The sequence below is a fragment of the Onychostoma macrolepis genome, chromosome 22 (assembly GCF_012432095.1).
Source record: "Onychostoma macrolepis isolate SWU-2019 chromosome 22, ASM1243209v1, whole genome shotgun sequence".
NCBI classification, from domain to species: domain Eukaryota; kingdom Metazoa; phylum Chordata; class Actinopteri; order Cypriniformes; family Cyprinidae; genus Onychostoma; species Onychostoma macrolepis.
This window is the reverse complement of record NC_081176.1, coordinates 2,472,817-2,490,432: the sequence shown is the minus strand read 5'-3', so window position 1 is coordinate 2,490,432 and position 17,616 is coordinate 2,472,817. Positions and strand designations below refer to the sequence as shown.

The following is a 17,616-nucleotide window of genomic DNA, read 5'->3' as shown; positions in this document are numbered from 1 at the left end:
ATCTAACCCTAACCCTACCAGTCAACTAATACACTACTAACACTCTAATGAGAGTTAGTAGAAATGTAGGTGCAACATTACTTATAGTCAATAGAATGTGTTAAAGGGACCATCAAAATAAAGTGAAACCCTATCTTCATGCTCTTCCAGATCTACCTCATTCTCTAGATACAAATGACAGAGAGATTGGATAAGATCTTGAATTGGTTCTCATCTGGTTGTGAAAGGTGCTGTGGAATAGTTAATATATTATTAATCACTTATAAATCATTGAAATGTCAACATTGTACTATTATCTCACAGGGTTAAAAATACTCTGTGTGTGTCAGAGAAGACATCTTTCTATATCCTCACCAGTCAGCTTTTACAATGAAGTACACTACAAAGTATTCAAAACCTGTTGTGTAAACGCATTAATAAATAATTTACAATACTTTCTGCATCCCCTAATCTTAAGTGTAAACTACTCATCACTTGTAGTACACACAGAGTATTTTAACGCTGTGAGATAATAGTACAGTGTTCACATTTCAATGATTTATAAGTGATTAATAATATATTAACTAGTAATTTAACCATTTACTGAGGATATGTTTGATTATTTCATGATGTGCTATTTTTTAAGATAACTTATGTCAGATTTGTAAATCGTTAGCATATTACTTAATAATAATTTGTGAATGTATAGTCATGTTTTGTAAATGATTAGTTCATTATCATCTAATCACTTGTAAATTATTTATAATCGTTGACTGAGTCAAGCTCTTTTTCAGAGGTTTTACCACTGGATTGCACATATTTTAGCTCTTCGAGATCTACTGGACAAGGAGGAGGAGTTGCTACTTTCTTAAAAAACAAAACAAAAAAAAAAAACATTTTAACTGCCGGCATTTGCCATCTTATTGTTTCTCCAGATTTGAGCTCAATGTTTTTGAGCTGGATCAGGTTCATCCCGTGCTGTGTACTGTGATTTATCATCCTCCCAAATACAGTAAAGACTTTATCGATGACTTTTCTGTTTTTTTGGCTGAAATTATGTCAAAATACGATCAGGTCTTAATAGTTGGAGATTTTAATATTCACATTTGTTGTCCCTCTAAGCCATTGGATAAAGATTGTTTTGATCTTATTGACTCTTTTAACTTGGTACAGTTTGTGAATAGCCCTACACATGAGCATGGGCATACATTTAGATCTGGTTTTGTCATATGGTTTACCTGTTTGTAATATTGAGGTATGTGATGCTACCCTTTTTTGTAATCCTAAACCAAATGTCCCAGCTCGTCGTTGTTGTCCGGTTAGTCCATCAGCTGTTGACCTGTTCTCTGATGCTTTTAAATGTATTGATGAGAATCATTCAATGTCATTTTCTTGTTTAAATACTGAGGTGTTAACTCTACTATTTAATTCTACATGCCAAAACATTGTAGATATAGTCGCTCCATTTAAGATCACTCATGCTAAACCAAAAGTTGAACCATGGCTGAATGACACCACTTGTGCTGTAAGGCATAAGTGTAGGAGAGCTGAACGCAATTGGAAAAAAAAAAAGACTACAGGTATCTTCTGACATTTTAAAGGAAAGTTTGCACAAATATCAAAAGACTGTTAAAACTGAAAAGTCTAAATATTTCTCAAATATTATCTCTAACAGCTCACACAAGCCTCGTGTTCTTTTCAGTACTATCAATGCTGCTTTGAACGCTCCTCAATCAACTTGTTTGGAGGTCTCTTTTGAGATGTGTGAAAACTTTTTACATTTTTTTATTGACAATATTGCTGTTGTTAGAGCACACATTTCATCTTCTCCTGTTGATTCATCTATCACCACTATGTGCTCTGCTGTTTTTAACCAGTGTGAGCCTGTGTCTCTTTCTTTTTTGCGAGACATCATAGCTAAAATGAAATCATCTACCTGTTGCTTAACTGCCACAAAGTCAGTTAATAGCTGGTAACAATCTACAACAATAGCATACTGCAGCAGCTAATAAATGTTAACATATAAACATAAATCTAGATAGTCTAGACTCTAGAGCAAGTCATAAACATTATTACTTTTTACAAATTATTTATTTCAAAGGTACAGTAAATTGAAAAAAAAAGCCGTGTACATACTGAGAAATCTTACAGTAATTTCATAATAGGTCAGATGAGTCTTCACCGTCGCCTGGATGAGTAACCTAAACCTCATAATACAAACATGAGCTCTCACTGTGCTATATTTATGATTTGTCCATATATGAACATGCTGTTTATAACTTTCAGAGTCATTATATCACCATGAAATAATATGTGTATGTGCAGTGACCACTGAGGTTTAATTGCCCAATAAAAATCTGCCAGAGATATTACTTTTTTTTTTTTTTTCATTTTGAAGGACTGTTACAGTCCATCTCTGGTAATTCATCTAGGTTTTAATGGCCTGCTTGCCAAACTTCTCAAATTGGTCAAGAGAAAAATCTTTGCTCACATTCCTTGTGATCAAACTAGATATTACATACAGTAAGCTCTTTGTGATTTTGTAAAATAATTAAATGTGTCCAAAAGTTGACATTATATGCAAATACTGTTTCTTGACTGTATTTGTAATTGAAGAGGAAATAATATGGATGCTAAATGTCCAGAAACAAGTGTTAGAACTTGCTGAACACAGGAATTTATCTGGTAAAACAAAGGTAAGAATGGTAAATGACATCATGTGATTTAGCAATATCAATCGTTATGTAATAGATAGTTGGCCAAAACATAAGTTGTATATTACCTTTTATCAAAAGTAAAAACCTTTAGTCATCACATTGTGTTAGTCAAGTCAAGTCAAGTCACCTTTATTTATATAGCGCTTTTAACAATACAGATTGTGTCAAAGCACTTAACAGTATCAAATTGGAAGTTAGAGTGTCAGTAATGTATGATGATAAGATTAATCACTCAATTTTCAGTTAAAGGCATTTCATTATTGAATTCAGAGATGTCATTGTCTAGCTCAGTTTAGTTTAAATAGTATCTGTGCAATCAAATCGACGATAATCGCTAGAAATTAAGTGTCCCCAACTGAGTTAGTCTTGCGGTCACCTCTAGACTTAAATAGCAGTGGCAGCTGACTGCTTCCTTAGATCTGAACCAAGTTCCTCATCTTTGCCAAGATTGAAATAAGACCCCAGTGACATCGAATTAAACATTGTAAGCAAACAAATACACACAACAAGAAAGCCTACATTAAAAAAAAGAAACACAACATGAAAAAAGCACGGACTGTAAATTTTTTTATACCATATAAGTGTATTATCCAAATGTCTATGATTAATGTGTTATTGCTTTATAATTAAAACATATCAACATCATGAATATAAGTATAGAAAGAGTGTTCAGCTGATGTAAACCATGAGAATAATTAAAATATCACATGCTCCAGCAAACCAAAAAAAAACAAAACAAATGAAGGACAACATGTTGCTATTTTCTACTAGGACTGAGATGCATCATCACAAACCAAGTAGAATAACATGACCAAATCCAGCTGGACAATTTAGCTGAGTGTTCAGTAAAGACTCTATATAAATGAGAGCCTCTGCGGCACAGTTGCCCATCAAAGGTGGGTGAGTTAAACCAGCTATCTATCTATCTATGTATCATATATATATATATATGTGTGTGTGTGTGACTAGTCATATAAAAATTTTTTTCAGAATCCTGAACTTGACAGCTGCAATTTATATCGGAGCATAATACAAGGTAAATAACTTGCCAACAGATGGTGACAATATGATCTGTTTGGAGGTTTCACTGATTGGAATGTATTAGGAGAGTTAGAGTTGAAAGTTAGACAATGACAATCAAAAAGTGAATATAAGTATATCAGCAAGGTGATGTCAGTTCTACTCCACAGTGAAGTACAATCATGGGAGATGGTGAAATGGAGTGTTTCGGCCCGGCGGCCATTTACCTCCGGAAGCCAGAAAGAGAGCGACTCGAGGCTCAGAACACCCCCTTTGACGCCAAATCAGCGTTCTTCGTGACAGATCAAGCTGAGATGTACCTGAAAAGTACTCTTGTTAGTAGAGAGGGTGGCAAAGCTACTGTCAAAACTCACTGTGGGAAAGTAAGTATCATAGATTAAACAATCAAACAAACAAAAAACTATTTCATATGTTACTGTGCTTGAGTTCAGAAGTTTTTCACTTAAATAGTGTAGAAATGTGTACAAAAAGTCTAAACAATGTTCATTACAGACTGTCACAGTAAAAGAAGATGAAATCTTCCCAATGAATCCTCCCAAGTTTGACAAAATGGAGGACATGGCCATGATGACCCACCTCAATGAGCCTGCTGTGCTGTTTAACCTCAAAGAGCGTTACGCAGCATGGATGATCTATGTAAGTAAATCATAATTTATTCCTGGAATACAGCAGCAACATTGTAAAACTGGATGATCTCTATTTCAGACCTACTCTGGCTTGTTCTGCGCCACTGTCAATCCATACAAATGGCTCCCAGTGTACGACGCAATTGTTGTGGCTGGATACCGAGGCAAGAAGAGGATTGAAGCCCCACCTCACATCTTCTCCATCTCTGACAACGCCTACCAGTTCATGCTCACTGGTAAGTGGATTTCAGCAGTCTCAACAAATAACAGTTAAAAAGAGAATGGAAGAAAATACACTTTATAATAACAAGTGTGAAGTATTAGTGTATAATTCATTGTCTATAAATTCCTGTTTTGACAGAGTTCATAGATAAGCTAAATCCAAATAGTATGTATAAATGAAAGAGGACTGATGTTTTTTATCCTTAGTTAACAACTACTTAGTAAAGGATACCTAAATAAGGTTTTTAAGCTGAGGAAAATGAGTAGTACAGTTGAAATTTATGTTTAATTAGTAAGTGATGCATAAAAACCATTATTTTGCATTATTGTATAAAAAATTACCTTCTTCTATATGCACTTATATGAATAAATAAATGTTTGTGATGAAAATGTAAATGAAATGTTAAGTTTAGGATATAGCCTATTAATCTAATACCAATGCAAGAAAAATAACAAAAACTTCGCAAACACTTTATAGCTTCAAGTTAATATAGAATGCTACCTATTTTAGAAATTCTGTTAACATTTTACGATTTAATTTCAGATCGTGAGAATCAGTCTGTCCTGATTACGTGAGTAAATATTCTTCTGCTGACACAACCTGAAGCTTTTCTATTATAATTGTAAATCAATAAAATATTTATGACTAAATGATGATCTCATAAATCTCCAGTGGAGAATCTGGTGCAGGAAAGACTGTGAACACAAAGCGTGTCATTCAGTACTTTGCAACTATTGCGATGTCTGGTCCAAAGAAGGCAGAGCCTGTCCCTGGAAAAATGCAGGTTAGTGAACACCTATTCTAGACAATGTTATTAATGACAGTGTTTGTAATTCACCTCACGACTACCCACTGTCCTACAATTACATCTAGGGATCACTGGAAGACCAGATCATTGCAGCCAACCCTCTGCTGGAGGCTTATGGTAATGCCAAGACTATAAGGAACGATAACTCCTCTCGTTTTGTAAGTTGCACCTATAAATATTAATAACCATTAACCAATCACAAATTTTCAATCACAATTTCAAAGCAGGCAAACAGTTCAGCTTTTATCAATGATTTCAATCTAGGGTAAATTCATCAGGATTCACTTTGGGACCACTGGTAAACTGGCCAAAGCAGATATTGAAACTTGTGAGTCAACACTGTTTTAAGCCAAACATTTTATTTGGAGGCTAAGATGTGGGTTAATCAATTGAAGACGTCTTTTTTCCTCTTTTTTTTTCTTCTTTTCTTGCAAAGATCTGCTAGAAAAGTCAAGGGTAACATTCCAGTTGTCAGCTGAGAGGAGTTACCACATCTTCTACCAGCTCATGACTGGACACAAGCCAGAGCTGCTCGGTGAGAACTCTACAGGATTGTGTGCTTCAGTTATTTCCTTGTTTGAGAGCACTGTTAACATGCTGCACATCAACTCTTTACAGAGGCCCTGCTCATCACCACCAACCCTTATGACTATCCAATGATCAGCCAGGGTGAAATCACTGTCAAGAGTATCGATGACGTGGAGGAGTTCATTGCCACAGATGTATGTGGACAACTGCAGTATTATTATTAGTAGTAGTATTTTTAGATTCAATGCAATATATCTGAGCAAATCAACATCAGAAAAACACCAGCTTGAACTGAATACTGCATGACACAGCATAAAATACCCTTCTTTTTTGACTCCAATAAACAATGTGATTTATTTGGTTTGTGTAAAAACAGACTGCCATTGACATTCTTGGCTTCACTGCTGATGAGAAAATCAGCATCTACAAGCTGACAGGTGCTGTGATGCATCATGGGAGCATGAAGTTCAAACAGAAGCAGAGAGAGGAGCAGGCCGAACCAGACGGCAATGAGGGTGATACAATTTTAGCATATATTAACATGTAAAAATTCACTTAATTAGCAACAATAATGCATAAAACTCTGCTTCCTTAGCTGCTGATAAAATTGCCTACCTCATGGGCCTTAACTCGGCTGACATGCTGAAAGCTCTGTGCTACCCCAGAGTGAAGGTCGGGAACGAGATGGTGACCAAAGGCCAGACAGTACCACAGGTGATGACTTTATCAACACATTTAACCTATGGATACAGTGAGAAATGTCTCAGACATAGTCATCGTGAGAGACCTTTGAATTTCTCAGGTGAACAATGCAGTCTCGGCTCTCTGCAAGTCTGTCTATGAGAAAATGTTCTTGTGGATGGTCGTCCGTATCAATGAGATGTTGAACACAACACAGCCTAGACAGTTCTACATCGGTGTGCTGGACATCGCTGGATTTGAGATCTTTGATGTGAGTATCAGTCATTAATGTCTCTGAAAGAATCAAGACATAAAAGATAATAGTCAGTTGCAATAATTGCTTCTGTTGAATTATCAGTTCAACAGCTTGGAGCAGCTTTGCATCAATTTCACAAATGAGAAACTGCAACAATTCTTCAACCACCACATGTTTGTTCTGGAGCAAGAGGAGTACAAGAAAGAAGGCATTGACTGGGAGTTCATTGACTTTGGTATGGACTTGGCTGCCTGCATTGAGCTCATTGAGAAAGTAAGAGGATATTCAGTCAATTAAAATAACTATTCTTACTGTGGCTGTACTTGAATGTGAATATTTCTTCAACAGCCAATGGGAATCTTCTCCATCCTTGAAGAGGAGTGCATGTTCCCCAAGGCTACAGACACAAGTTTCAAAAACAAGCTGCATGATCAGCATCTGGGCAAATGTGCAGCTTTCCAGAAGCCCAAGCCTGCCAAAGGTAAGGCAGAGGCCCACTTCTCTCTGGTGCACTATGCCGGCACTGTGGACTACAACATTGTTGGCTGGTTGGACAAGAACAAGGATCCACTGAACGACTCTGTCGTGCAACTTTACCAAAAGTCATCACTCAAAGTGCTGGCCCTCCTGTATGCCGCTGTTGCAGGTGCAGAAGGTACAAACATATGCATTTCCTCAATTCCTCTGTGTTTTAATTATGTACAAGACACCTGCTTATACAAAAACTTTTTTTTAAAAATGAAAAAATGAAAAAAAAAAAAAGAATAAGATCATCAGAACGCAGCAAACTATGTGATCACAGATTTTGGAGTTTCAAAATATGAAGTATATCTATGCAAAATAACAGTTAGATTCAACAAGATGTAAATTGAGATTTATTGAAGGGGTTAATGGAAAGCAACACAAGATTAACAAAAAATAAATAAATACTTCTGTCATTGATATAAAACAGAGGGAGGTGGAAAGAAAGGAGGCAAGAAGAAGGGTGGTTCCTTCCAGACAGTGTCTGCACTTTTTAGGGTAAACAGATTCTCTCTCTTAATGATGTTTGTGAAATTTTTCAACATTAAAGATTAGATTAATTACAAACGTTTCCTCAGGAGAACTTGGGTAAGCTGATGACTAACCTAAGGAGCACTCACCCTCACTTTGTGCGCTGCTTGATTCCTAATGAATCTAAGACTCCAGGTAATCTTGATCCTTGAAGATTCAAATGCATCACAGTTTTGAAAAATTGTCTGGAACCTTAAGAACATTTGCAATTCAGGTCTGATGGAGAACTTCCTGGTTATCCACCAACTCAGGTGTAATGGTGTCCTGGAGGGTATCAGAATCTGCAGGAAGGGTTTCCCCAGCAGAATCCACTACGGTGACTTCAAGCAGAGGTAAAGACATATTTTTACAACTTCTTACTTAGAGATGATGTATCACCTAATCTTCACTTCCTTACATGTTTCACAAGTATATGACTCTTCCCTAAATGTCCTCTAGATACAAAGTATTAAATGCTAGTGTCATCCCTGAGGGACAGTTCATTGACAACAAAAAGGCTTCAGAGAAACTCTTGGGCTCTATTGATGTTGACCACACCCAATATAAATTTGGACACACCAAGGTGAGCTATTTAGAAAATACACCATGTGGATAAAACTATTTCAACTCTTTCCTTCTCATTTTTGACTCTGCTACAACACAATGACATTGTAGAGAATTCAGTGCTTCCAAATGTCAAGCAGAGTCAAGTCACTATTATTTGTATAGCAATTTTAACAATGCAAATTGTGTCAAAGCAGCTTTACATCAGCTTGATATAAAGCTGGTTGGCTTTATATCAGCTTTACAGTATTTAGATGGGGAAATAGTGTGTCGAAATAGTATTATTATCCTCTGGCCAGACAAAATCAGCAGTTTAGATCTAAGCTAAAGCAGAGTCAGATTGTGCAGAGGACTCATCTGGTTCCTGTGGTCTTGTCCCGATGGCCGTCTAGGAGACAGCATCTTCACTGGGGATCAGTCTCTGGGGCTCATCTAGTTGCCCTGGTCTCCGCTGACGTTCAGGGCAGTACTTGCAAATGTACTGCAACGGTCTGAGGAAGGAACGCCCAAAGCTTTTGAATAGGGGTTAAAGTCAAGGCTTTGTGCCAGTCAAGTTATTCCACACCACACCAGTTTTTCCATAAGTTTTTACCCAAAAAAATTATATATGGACCCCACTTTGTATACTGGACACAGGCATGCCTCTCCAAACTGTTACATCAAAAAAGAAAGGACAGAATTCTCTCAAATGTAATTCTATAGTATAGTATAGAACATAATAGATATTTTTTTCCCACTGGAATTATTGGAACAGCCAAACTCAATTATTATTAGGCCCATATAGTGTATCCCAGGCCACATCTATGCTGAAAATGACTTACTGGCTTATTCAAGTCAAGTCAAGTCACCTTTATTTATATAGCGCTTTTAACAATACAGATTGTGTCAAAGCACTTAACAGTACCAAATTGAAAGATAGAGTGTCAGTAATGTATAATGGTAAGATTAAACACTCACCACTAATCAACACTACTGTAGTGTTATTCAACACTACACCACTAATATATTCCAAATGTTGTTGTAGGTGTTCTTTAAAGCTGGTCTGTTGGGTACTCTTGAGGAGATGAGAGATGAGAAACTAGCAACGCTGGTTACCATGACTCAGGCTTTGTGCCGTGGATACGTCATGAGGAAGGAGTTTGTCAAAATGATGGAAAGGAGGTACAATGAACTTACAATAATGTTTGGAAAAAAACTGTTTAGTATCATAGAGTGATAAAGACTGATTTACTGATTACAATTTACACAGGGAGTCAATTTATTCCATCCAATACAACATCCGCTCATTCATGAATGTGAAACATTGGCCATGGATGAAGGTGTACTTCAAGATCAAGCCTCTTCTGAAGAGTGCAGAGACTGAGAAAGAAATGGCAGCCATGAAGGAGAATTATGAGAAAATGAAAGAAGATTTAACAAAGGCATTAGCTAAAAAGAAGGAGCTTGAGGAGAAAATGGTGTCACTTATTCAGGAGAAAAACGATCTTCTACTGCAAGTAACATCTGTGAGTATTTCAGCTCTTACTGATCTTAATATGGATCCTACAGCTATAAACATAAGTCATGAACTATGTCCATGTCAATGAACAGGAATCTGAAAACCTCTCTGATGCTGAGGAGAGATGTGAAGGTCTCATCAAAAGCAAGATCCAGCTCGAGGGCAAACTCAAAGAGACAAACGAGAGACTGGAGGATGAGGAGGAAATCAATGCTGAACTGACTGCCAAGAAGAGGAAACTGGAGGATGAATGCTCCGAGCTGAAGAAAGACATCGATGACCTGGAGCTCACCTTGGCAAAAGTGGAGAAGGAGAAACATGCAACAGAAAATAAGGTCAGTATTATAATTTTATATTATATATATATATATATATATATATATATATTCATACTGCTGATTGTGATTCAGGCTCTTTAGAATGAAACCAATAAACAATGTTTCCATTTAGGTGAAAAACCTGACGGAGGAGATGGCCTCTCAGGATGAGAGCATTGCCAAGCTGACCAAAGAGAAGAAAGCTCTCCAAGAGGCACACCAGCAGACTCTTGATGACCTTCAGGCAGAGGAAGACAAAGTCAACACTCTGACTAAAGCTAAGACAAAGCTTGAGCAGCAAGTGGACGATGTAAGATGTTTGGCATGAGAATAAGACCATGAATCAATAAGAAATAAAATATTTTGCTCTATACCAGATTTTAATGCTCTGGTTTCTATAACAATAGCTTGAGGGCTCACTGGAGCAAGAGAAGAAGCTTCGTATGGACCTTGAGAGAGCCAAGAGGAAGCTTGAGGGTGATCTGAAACTGGCCCAGGAGTCCATAATGGACCTGGAGAATGACAAACAGCAATCAGACGAGAAGATCAAAAAGTGAGTAGATGTCTGTCTTTACACAATTACACATTTAATAAAAAGTAAGTATTTTGCACATTTTACAAAACACTACTTTAAAAACAGGAAGGACTTTGAGATAAGTCAACTTCTCAGCAAGATTGAGGATGAACAGTCTTTGGGGGCACAGCTTCAGAAGAAGATCAAAGAACTTCAGGTAACTCTGACCCTAATCATTTCTATGTGAAACTGAAGTAGTTGAATAGCTGGGAAAACCCAAATGACCAATATCACTGCATAAATAAGTTTTCTTTATTTATTTAGGCCCGTATAGAGGAACTAGAAGAGGAAATTGAGGCAGAACGAGCTGCTCGTGCTAAAGTGGAGAAGCAGAGAGCTGATCTCTCCAGGGAACTTGAGGAGATCAGCGAGAGGCTTGAGGAAGCTGGTGGTGCCACTGCTGCCCAGATTGAGATGAACAAGAAGCGTGAAGCTGAATTCCAGAAGATGCGTCGTGATCTGGAAGAGTCTACCTTGCAGCATGAAGCTACAGCTGCAGCTCTCAGAAAGAAGCAGGCAGACACTGTGGCTGAACTCGGAGAACAGATCGACAACCTCCAGCGGGTCAAGCAGAAGCTGGAGAAGGAGAAGAGTGAATACAAGATGGAGATTGATGACTTGTCAAGCAACATGGAGGCTGTGGCTAAAGCAAAGGTAATATCACTAGAGGATAATTAAATATAAAAGCATCATTACAAACATATGTATATAACTTTGGATTTCTTTAGGCTAATTTAGAGAAGATGTGCCGTACCCTGGAAGACCAGCTGAGTGAAATCAAGACCAAGAATGATGAAAATGTTCGTCAGCTGAATGACATGAATGCACAACGTGCAAGATTTCAGACTGAAAATGGTAAGGCATGGCAAATAAGGAACACATTTAAAAAAATTTACAAATTTCTATATTCTATGTTATTATATTTCATAATAATATTTCGAATGTGATTCCAAGGTGAATTTAGCCGCCAACTGGAAGAGAAAGAAGCACTTGTTTCACAGCTAACCAGAGGAAAACAGGCTTATACACAGCAAATTGAGGAACTCAAAAGACATATTGAGGAAGAAGTCAAGGTAGAGTTACACATATTATTGTTTGTTTTTTTGTTTTTTTTATATACAAACCATTCCATAGATGGTAGACTGTTTAAAAACTCAAAATATGCTGCCTTACAGGCCAAGAATGCTCTGGCCCATGCGGTTCAGTCTGCCCGCCATGACTGTGATTTGCTCAGAGAGCAGTATGAGGAGGAGCAGGAGGCCAAAGCTGAACTCCAGCGTGGAATGTCTAAGGCCAACAGTGAGGTGGCTCAGTGGAGAACCAAATATGAGACTGATGCCATCCAACGCACTGAGGAGCTTGAGGAATCCAAGTAAATACAGCAAAGAAAAGAGTTTTCAGTACCCTACATTTAATATCACAAATATTTCTAAGATTGCATTATTTCATACCACTTTCTTCAGGAAAAAGCTTGCCCAGCGTCTGCAGGATGCTGAAGAATCCATTGAGGCGGTGAACTCCAAGTGTGCCTCTCTGGAAAAGACCAAACAGAGACTGCAGGGTGAAGTAGAGGACCTCATGATTGATGTGGAGAGGGCAAATGCATTGGCTGCCAACCTTGACAAGAAGCAGAGAAACTTTGACAAGGTAAGAAGGATGCAGATCACTTATAAACCTAAATCTTGAACCATGGACTTGGCTACAAACAACGACTATCCTTTTCCTTAAGGTCCTAGCAGAGTGGAAACAGAAGTATGAGGAAGGTCAGGCTGAACTAGAGGGTGCTCAGAAAGAAGCTCGTTCTCTCAGCACTGAGCTTTTCAAAATGAAGAACTCCTATGAAGAAGCTCTTGACCACCTTGAGACCCTGAAGAGAGAGAACAAGAATCTGCAACGTAAATTACACTTTTATTTGTAAAACAATGATTAAAGTGAAAAAAAGTTAAATGACGTGTGGCCAAGTATGGTGACCCATACTCGGAATTTGTGCTCTGCATTTAACCCATCCAAGTACACACACACAGTAGTGCACACACACAGTAGTGCACACACACACACACACACACCCGGAGCAGTGGCGCCAGGGGAGCAGTTGGGGGTTTGGTGCCTTGCTCAAGGGTCTCACCTCAGGTTATTCACTCCCCCCACCGACAATTCCTGCCAGACCTGAGACTCGAACCAACAACCTTCGGGTTACAAGTCTGACTCTCTAACCATCAGGCCACGACTGAAAAAAGACAGAAGCATTACAACAGTAATTTTTCTACTTTTTAAACCCTTTTAGAGGAGATTTCTGACCTCACTGAGCAGCTTGGAGAGACTGGAAAGAGCATTCATGAGTTAGAGAAAGCCAAGAAGACAGTGGAGTCTGAGAAATCAGAGATCCAGACTGCACTTGAAGAGGCCGAGGTGCCATTTTTTTTTTACTACTGTATTAACATGATACCAATGCTTGAATAATATTAAAACACTGAATATGGAGTGGGTCAAAAAGCTTAAATGATAAAATTCTGCTAATTCTTTCCTTCTTAATATCTCAAAAATGGCTACATTACATTTTGACAATAAATTTTACAAGAAAGTTTTTGCCTTTGGCCTTGTAGGGCACCCTGGAGCATGAAGAGTCTAAGATTCTTCGTGTGCAGCTGGAGCTGAACCAGGTGAAGAGTGAGATTGACAGGAAGCTTTCTGAGAAGGACGAGGAGATGGAACAGATCAAGAGGAACAGCCAAAGAGTGATCGATTCCATGCAGAGCACTCTGGACTCTGAGGTCAGGAGCAGAAATGATGCCCTGAGAGTCAAAAAGAAAATGGAGGGAGATCTGAATGAGATGGAGATCCAGCTGAGTCATGCCAACCGCCAGGCTGCTGAGGCCCAGAAACAACTCAGGAACGTCCAAGGCCAACTCAAGGTATCTTTCTGTAGAATGAGGAATTGCAACAGATAGTAAATGTTTGATAATAAGAATATGATACATGAATTAACCAAAGCATGACAAATAACAAAGAAAGAACATTGCCACAGGATGCCCAACTGCACCTTGATGAAGCTATCAGAGGACAGGAGGACATGAAGGAGCAGGTGGCCATGGTGGAGCGCAGGAATAACCTGATGCAAGCAGAGATTGAGGAGCTGAGAGCTGCACTGGAGCAAACAGAGAGAGGCCGCAAAGTGGCGGAGCAGGAGCTGGTGGATGCCAGCGAGCGTGTGGGACTGCTCCACTCACAAGTACAGAAAAACTATACTTGCAGCAAATTCAGGTTACCTGATAACCAAGTTTTAGTTCAATGTACACTAAACTACCTGTTTAAATCCCACAGAATACAAGTCTTATTAACACCAAGAAGAAGCTGGAGGCTGATCTGGTCCAGGTTCAAGGTGAGGTGGACGATGCAGTCCAGGAGGCAAGAAATGCAGAAGAGAAGGCCAAGAAGGCCATCACTGATGTGGGTGTTTAATTTCTGTTTCTCCATTCTAAATTAAACAGATATTTGACCATGTATCCACATGTGGTAACAAAGGGCCCCTACATGGAAGGCATTTCTATCTGTATTGATTAGTTCATTTTCATTGGCTTATCTTTCAGGCTGCCATGATGGCTGAGGAGTTGAAGAAGGAGCAGGACACCAGTGCTCACCTGGAGAGGATGAAGAAAAACCTGGAGCTGACTGTTAAAGACCTGCAGCACCGTCTGGATGAGGCTGAGAGTCTGGCCATGAAGGGTGGAAAGAAACAGCTCCAGAAACTGGAGTCCAGGGTAAATAACAAGCTAAATACAGTCATGAAATGGCTATATGGTAGAGATTTGAGAGGTGACAACAATGACTCTCTACTGAAGGTGCGCGAGTTGGAGGCTGAAGTTGAAGCTGAACAGAGACGTGGTGCAGACGCTGTGAAAGGAGTGCGCAAATATGAAAGGAGAGTGAAGGAGCTCACCTACCAGGTAAAACTACACTGGATTTGGATTAACACTGCATTAAATTACACCTTTCATTATAATTTTACAATTGTCATTATAAATTAACAATATTCACACTCAAAGACTGAGGAAGACAAGAAAAACGTGACCCGACTGCAGGATCTGGTAGACAAGCTGCAGCTGAAAGTGAAGGCCTACAAGCGCCAGTCTGAAGAAGCTGTAAGTCTAATGTCAAATGTCTCGAGTGTGAAGTTTTGACATTTTCTATTCAATTCATTCGGTGTCATGAGGGCAATGCTCTGAAAGGGTTTGGATATCTTATGTCATCCTAACAGGAGGAGCAGGCCAACACTCACCTGTCCAGGTACAGGAAGGTGCAGCATGAGCTGGAGGAGGCTCAGGAGCGTGCTGACATCGCAGAGTCCCAGGTCAACAAGCTGAGAGCCAAGAGCCGTGAGGCTGGAAAGGTAACAACAGATGATGATTATGTAGAGAAAAGTGACTTTTTATGCATAACATCTTCATTTTTTTTTTTAACAAAATCTAATTATATTATTTTGCAATTTCAAGACTAAAGATGAAGAATGAAGACAGGAAACTACACCTACAAACAAGCATATAATATGATTGACTTGTGCTGAGTTCTCCCTTTGTCCATTAAAATGGCAAATTTTGACTTTGTTCTCCATTATTTTTTCCACTTTCAAACTTTATCACATACTCACTCACTCTTTTAAAAGACAACTCATGAGGCATGATGTGGTAAAGAACACAGATGCAGTTTACTGAAATTGCAAAAATAACAAAAAGAACCCCCAAACAAAGAGGGAAAAAAAACAGGAAACAAAAATATGAACTTGTTCTTGTATGTCGCTTTGGATAAAAGTACCTGCTGTGTGCATAAATGTAAATGTCTCGGAATAACCCACAAGGTCACTGGACATAAGAACACAGAACACAAAATACTCCCGAAGAGTCAAAAGAAAATAGGAATATTTATACACTGTAAAAAAATAAATAAAAATGGCATTACATGAAACAATGACAACAGAGGAAATATCAGAATTAGGGGTGGGCGGATCGATCTTAATATCGATAGTATCGATACCAACGTTGGTATTGGTATCGGATCGATACTAGCCTGATTAGATCGATACTTTAGGTTAATTTCCTCTCCTCTACACTTAACATATTGCTTAATACATTCAACAAAGAATAGACATATCTGTGTGTTTATATACCGCTCTTTTCACGTCTCGTATGCAAACCTTACTGCTCCTCCTGCTTTAGTGTTTTGTTATGCCATTACGTGACTCAGGGGCTCCATGCGCAAGCGGATATTATGCTACAGCGAGAATGGAACGGTAGAAATTCGCTACTGTGGCAACAGCACCAAATTTATTCACCTTTTTCAACGTGAAAGTAAGCTTTTTCATAGACTGTATGTACAAGACTTCCACTTCCTTAGGCACGGTAGGAAATCATGAGAAAAATAAACCAAAAATAGTTTGCAATACCAAGCTTTTGTACAGTTAAAAATCGCTGGAAGCGGATGAGACTGGAAGCCAGACCCATTAAATTTACCGAATTTGGCCTTTTATACAGTCTTCAACCATTAAGCCACGTTGTTGTTTTTCTTTATAAAAGTTTTCTATCAGAGGAAAACACTTAACATGCATGCACTTTGCGTTCATATGCTGGGCTGCTTGCCTGCATATAGTTTGCATCATCAGTATACTGAGTTGGCCTTTCAATATTACTTTCTTAATGCATTAGTCCATGTTAAGTTTTTTTTTTTTCTTTATAACTCTTTTTTTATGGGAGGAAAATGCTTAACAGGAAACTTTACGCATTGCTTTCATATTCTGGGCTCCTCTGCTTGCAAACTCCTTTCAGAAAGGCAAATATCCACATAGCTTTAAGGTGAATATAATATTTTAGTCATATCAACATAAGTTATTGTTAATTTTCAAAGTGTAATTGGTCATTTAAATGCATGTTATTAAAAAGGAAAAAGTATCGGTATCAGTATCGGCGATACTTGCCCTGTATTTACTTGGTATCAGATCGATACCAAAATTTGCAGTATCGCACACCCCTAATCAGAATACAAGGGGAAGGGGAAACGTGAACACAGAAAAAGCAAAACCACAACAAAACTTCAAAATAAGAGCACAAACAATATTTAAGACACTTTAGGACCTGTAGATCATTTGCCCAAAACTTAAAACTTACAAGTGCTTCATTTTCTTCTTGGCTCAGGTTTGCTTTCAAAAGGCAACATTTCAAAGCATAGCAAAATTTATTTATGTCATGTGAGTAAATTTGTTCTCTCATTGGTCAGAACTCACATGTTTATGTTCTGGGATTCCACTCTTGAAGGCATCCATCAACATGGTTTTTATCAGTAGTTTATCAGTAGTTGTTCTTACACACACTTTTACAAATGTATATAAGCCTTCAATCATGCTTTAACTGATTTTCATGTAACATTTCCCATCATGAATTATAATACACCTATAATAAAAACTACTAGATCTGCTTACTTTTCAGCTTTTTTTTAAAGAAAACAAACACAACCCTAGGTATTTATTCAATACAGTGGCCAAATTAACAAAGAATAAAGCATCAACAGGTGCAGACATTTCCCAGCAGCACAACAGTAATGACTTTATTATTTTTTTGACTTCCAAGATCAATACTATCAGAGAGAATATTATAACAGTATTGCATCAGATAGTGCACTATAGAGCCTGAGGAACAATTCAACTCATTCTCTACTATAGGAGAGGAACAATTGTAGAATTGTAGAGTGCTTGTTAAATCATCTAAACCAACAACATGTATGTTAG

General features: G+C 38.2%; 1 protein-coding gene across 1 annotated transcript; it reads left to right on the top strand.

Annotated features, from left to right (window-relative positions):
• The first annotated feature begins 1,458 nt into the window (after positions 1-1,458).
• On the top strand, positions 1,459-15,440 carry LOC131530108 (myosin heavy chain, fast skeletal muscle-like). The gene is made up of 41 exons (XM_058760228.1): positions 1,459-3,592; positions 3,687-3,732; positions 3,887-4,099; positions 4,230-4,373; positions 4,443-4,599; positions 5,130-5,157; positions 5,259-5,370; positions 5,460-5,552; positions 5,659-5,722; positions 5,831-5,929; positions 6,013-6,116; positions 6,299-6,437; positions 6,518-6,636; positions 6,725-6,874; positions 6,962-7,132; positions 7,208-7,514; positions 7,812-7,879; positions 7,960-8,047; positions 8,127-8,244; positions 8,351-8,474; positions 9,480-9,616; positions 9,705-9,960; positions 10,046-10,288; positions 10,404-10,580; positions 10,678-10,823; positions 10,911-11,001; positions 11,109-11,498; positions 11,573-11,699; positions 11,799-11,917; positions 12,020-12,216; positions 12,308-12,491; positions 12,574-12,739; positions 13,129-13,253; positions 13,448-13,756; positions 13,870-14,073; positions 14,166-14,291; positions 14,432-14,602; positions 14,684-14,788; positions 14,888-14,983; positions 15,100-15,231; positions 15,335-15,440. The coding sequence occupies exons 3-41, from the start codon at positions 3,899-3,901 to the stop codon at positions 15,350-15,352; spliced, it is 5,805 nt and encodes a 1,934-aa protein (XP_058616211.1). The 5' UTR covers positions 1,459-3,592; positions 3,687-3,732; positions 3,887-3,898; the 3' UTR covers positions 15,353-15,440.
• Positions 15,441-17,616: the final 2,176 nt, after the last annotated feature.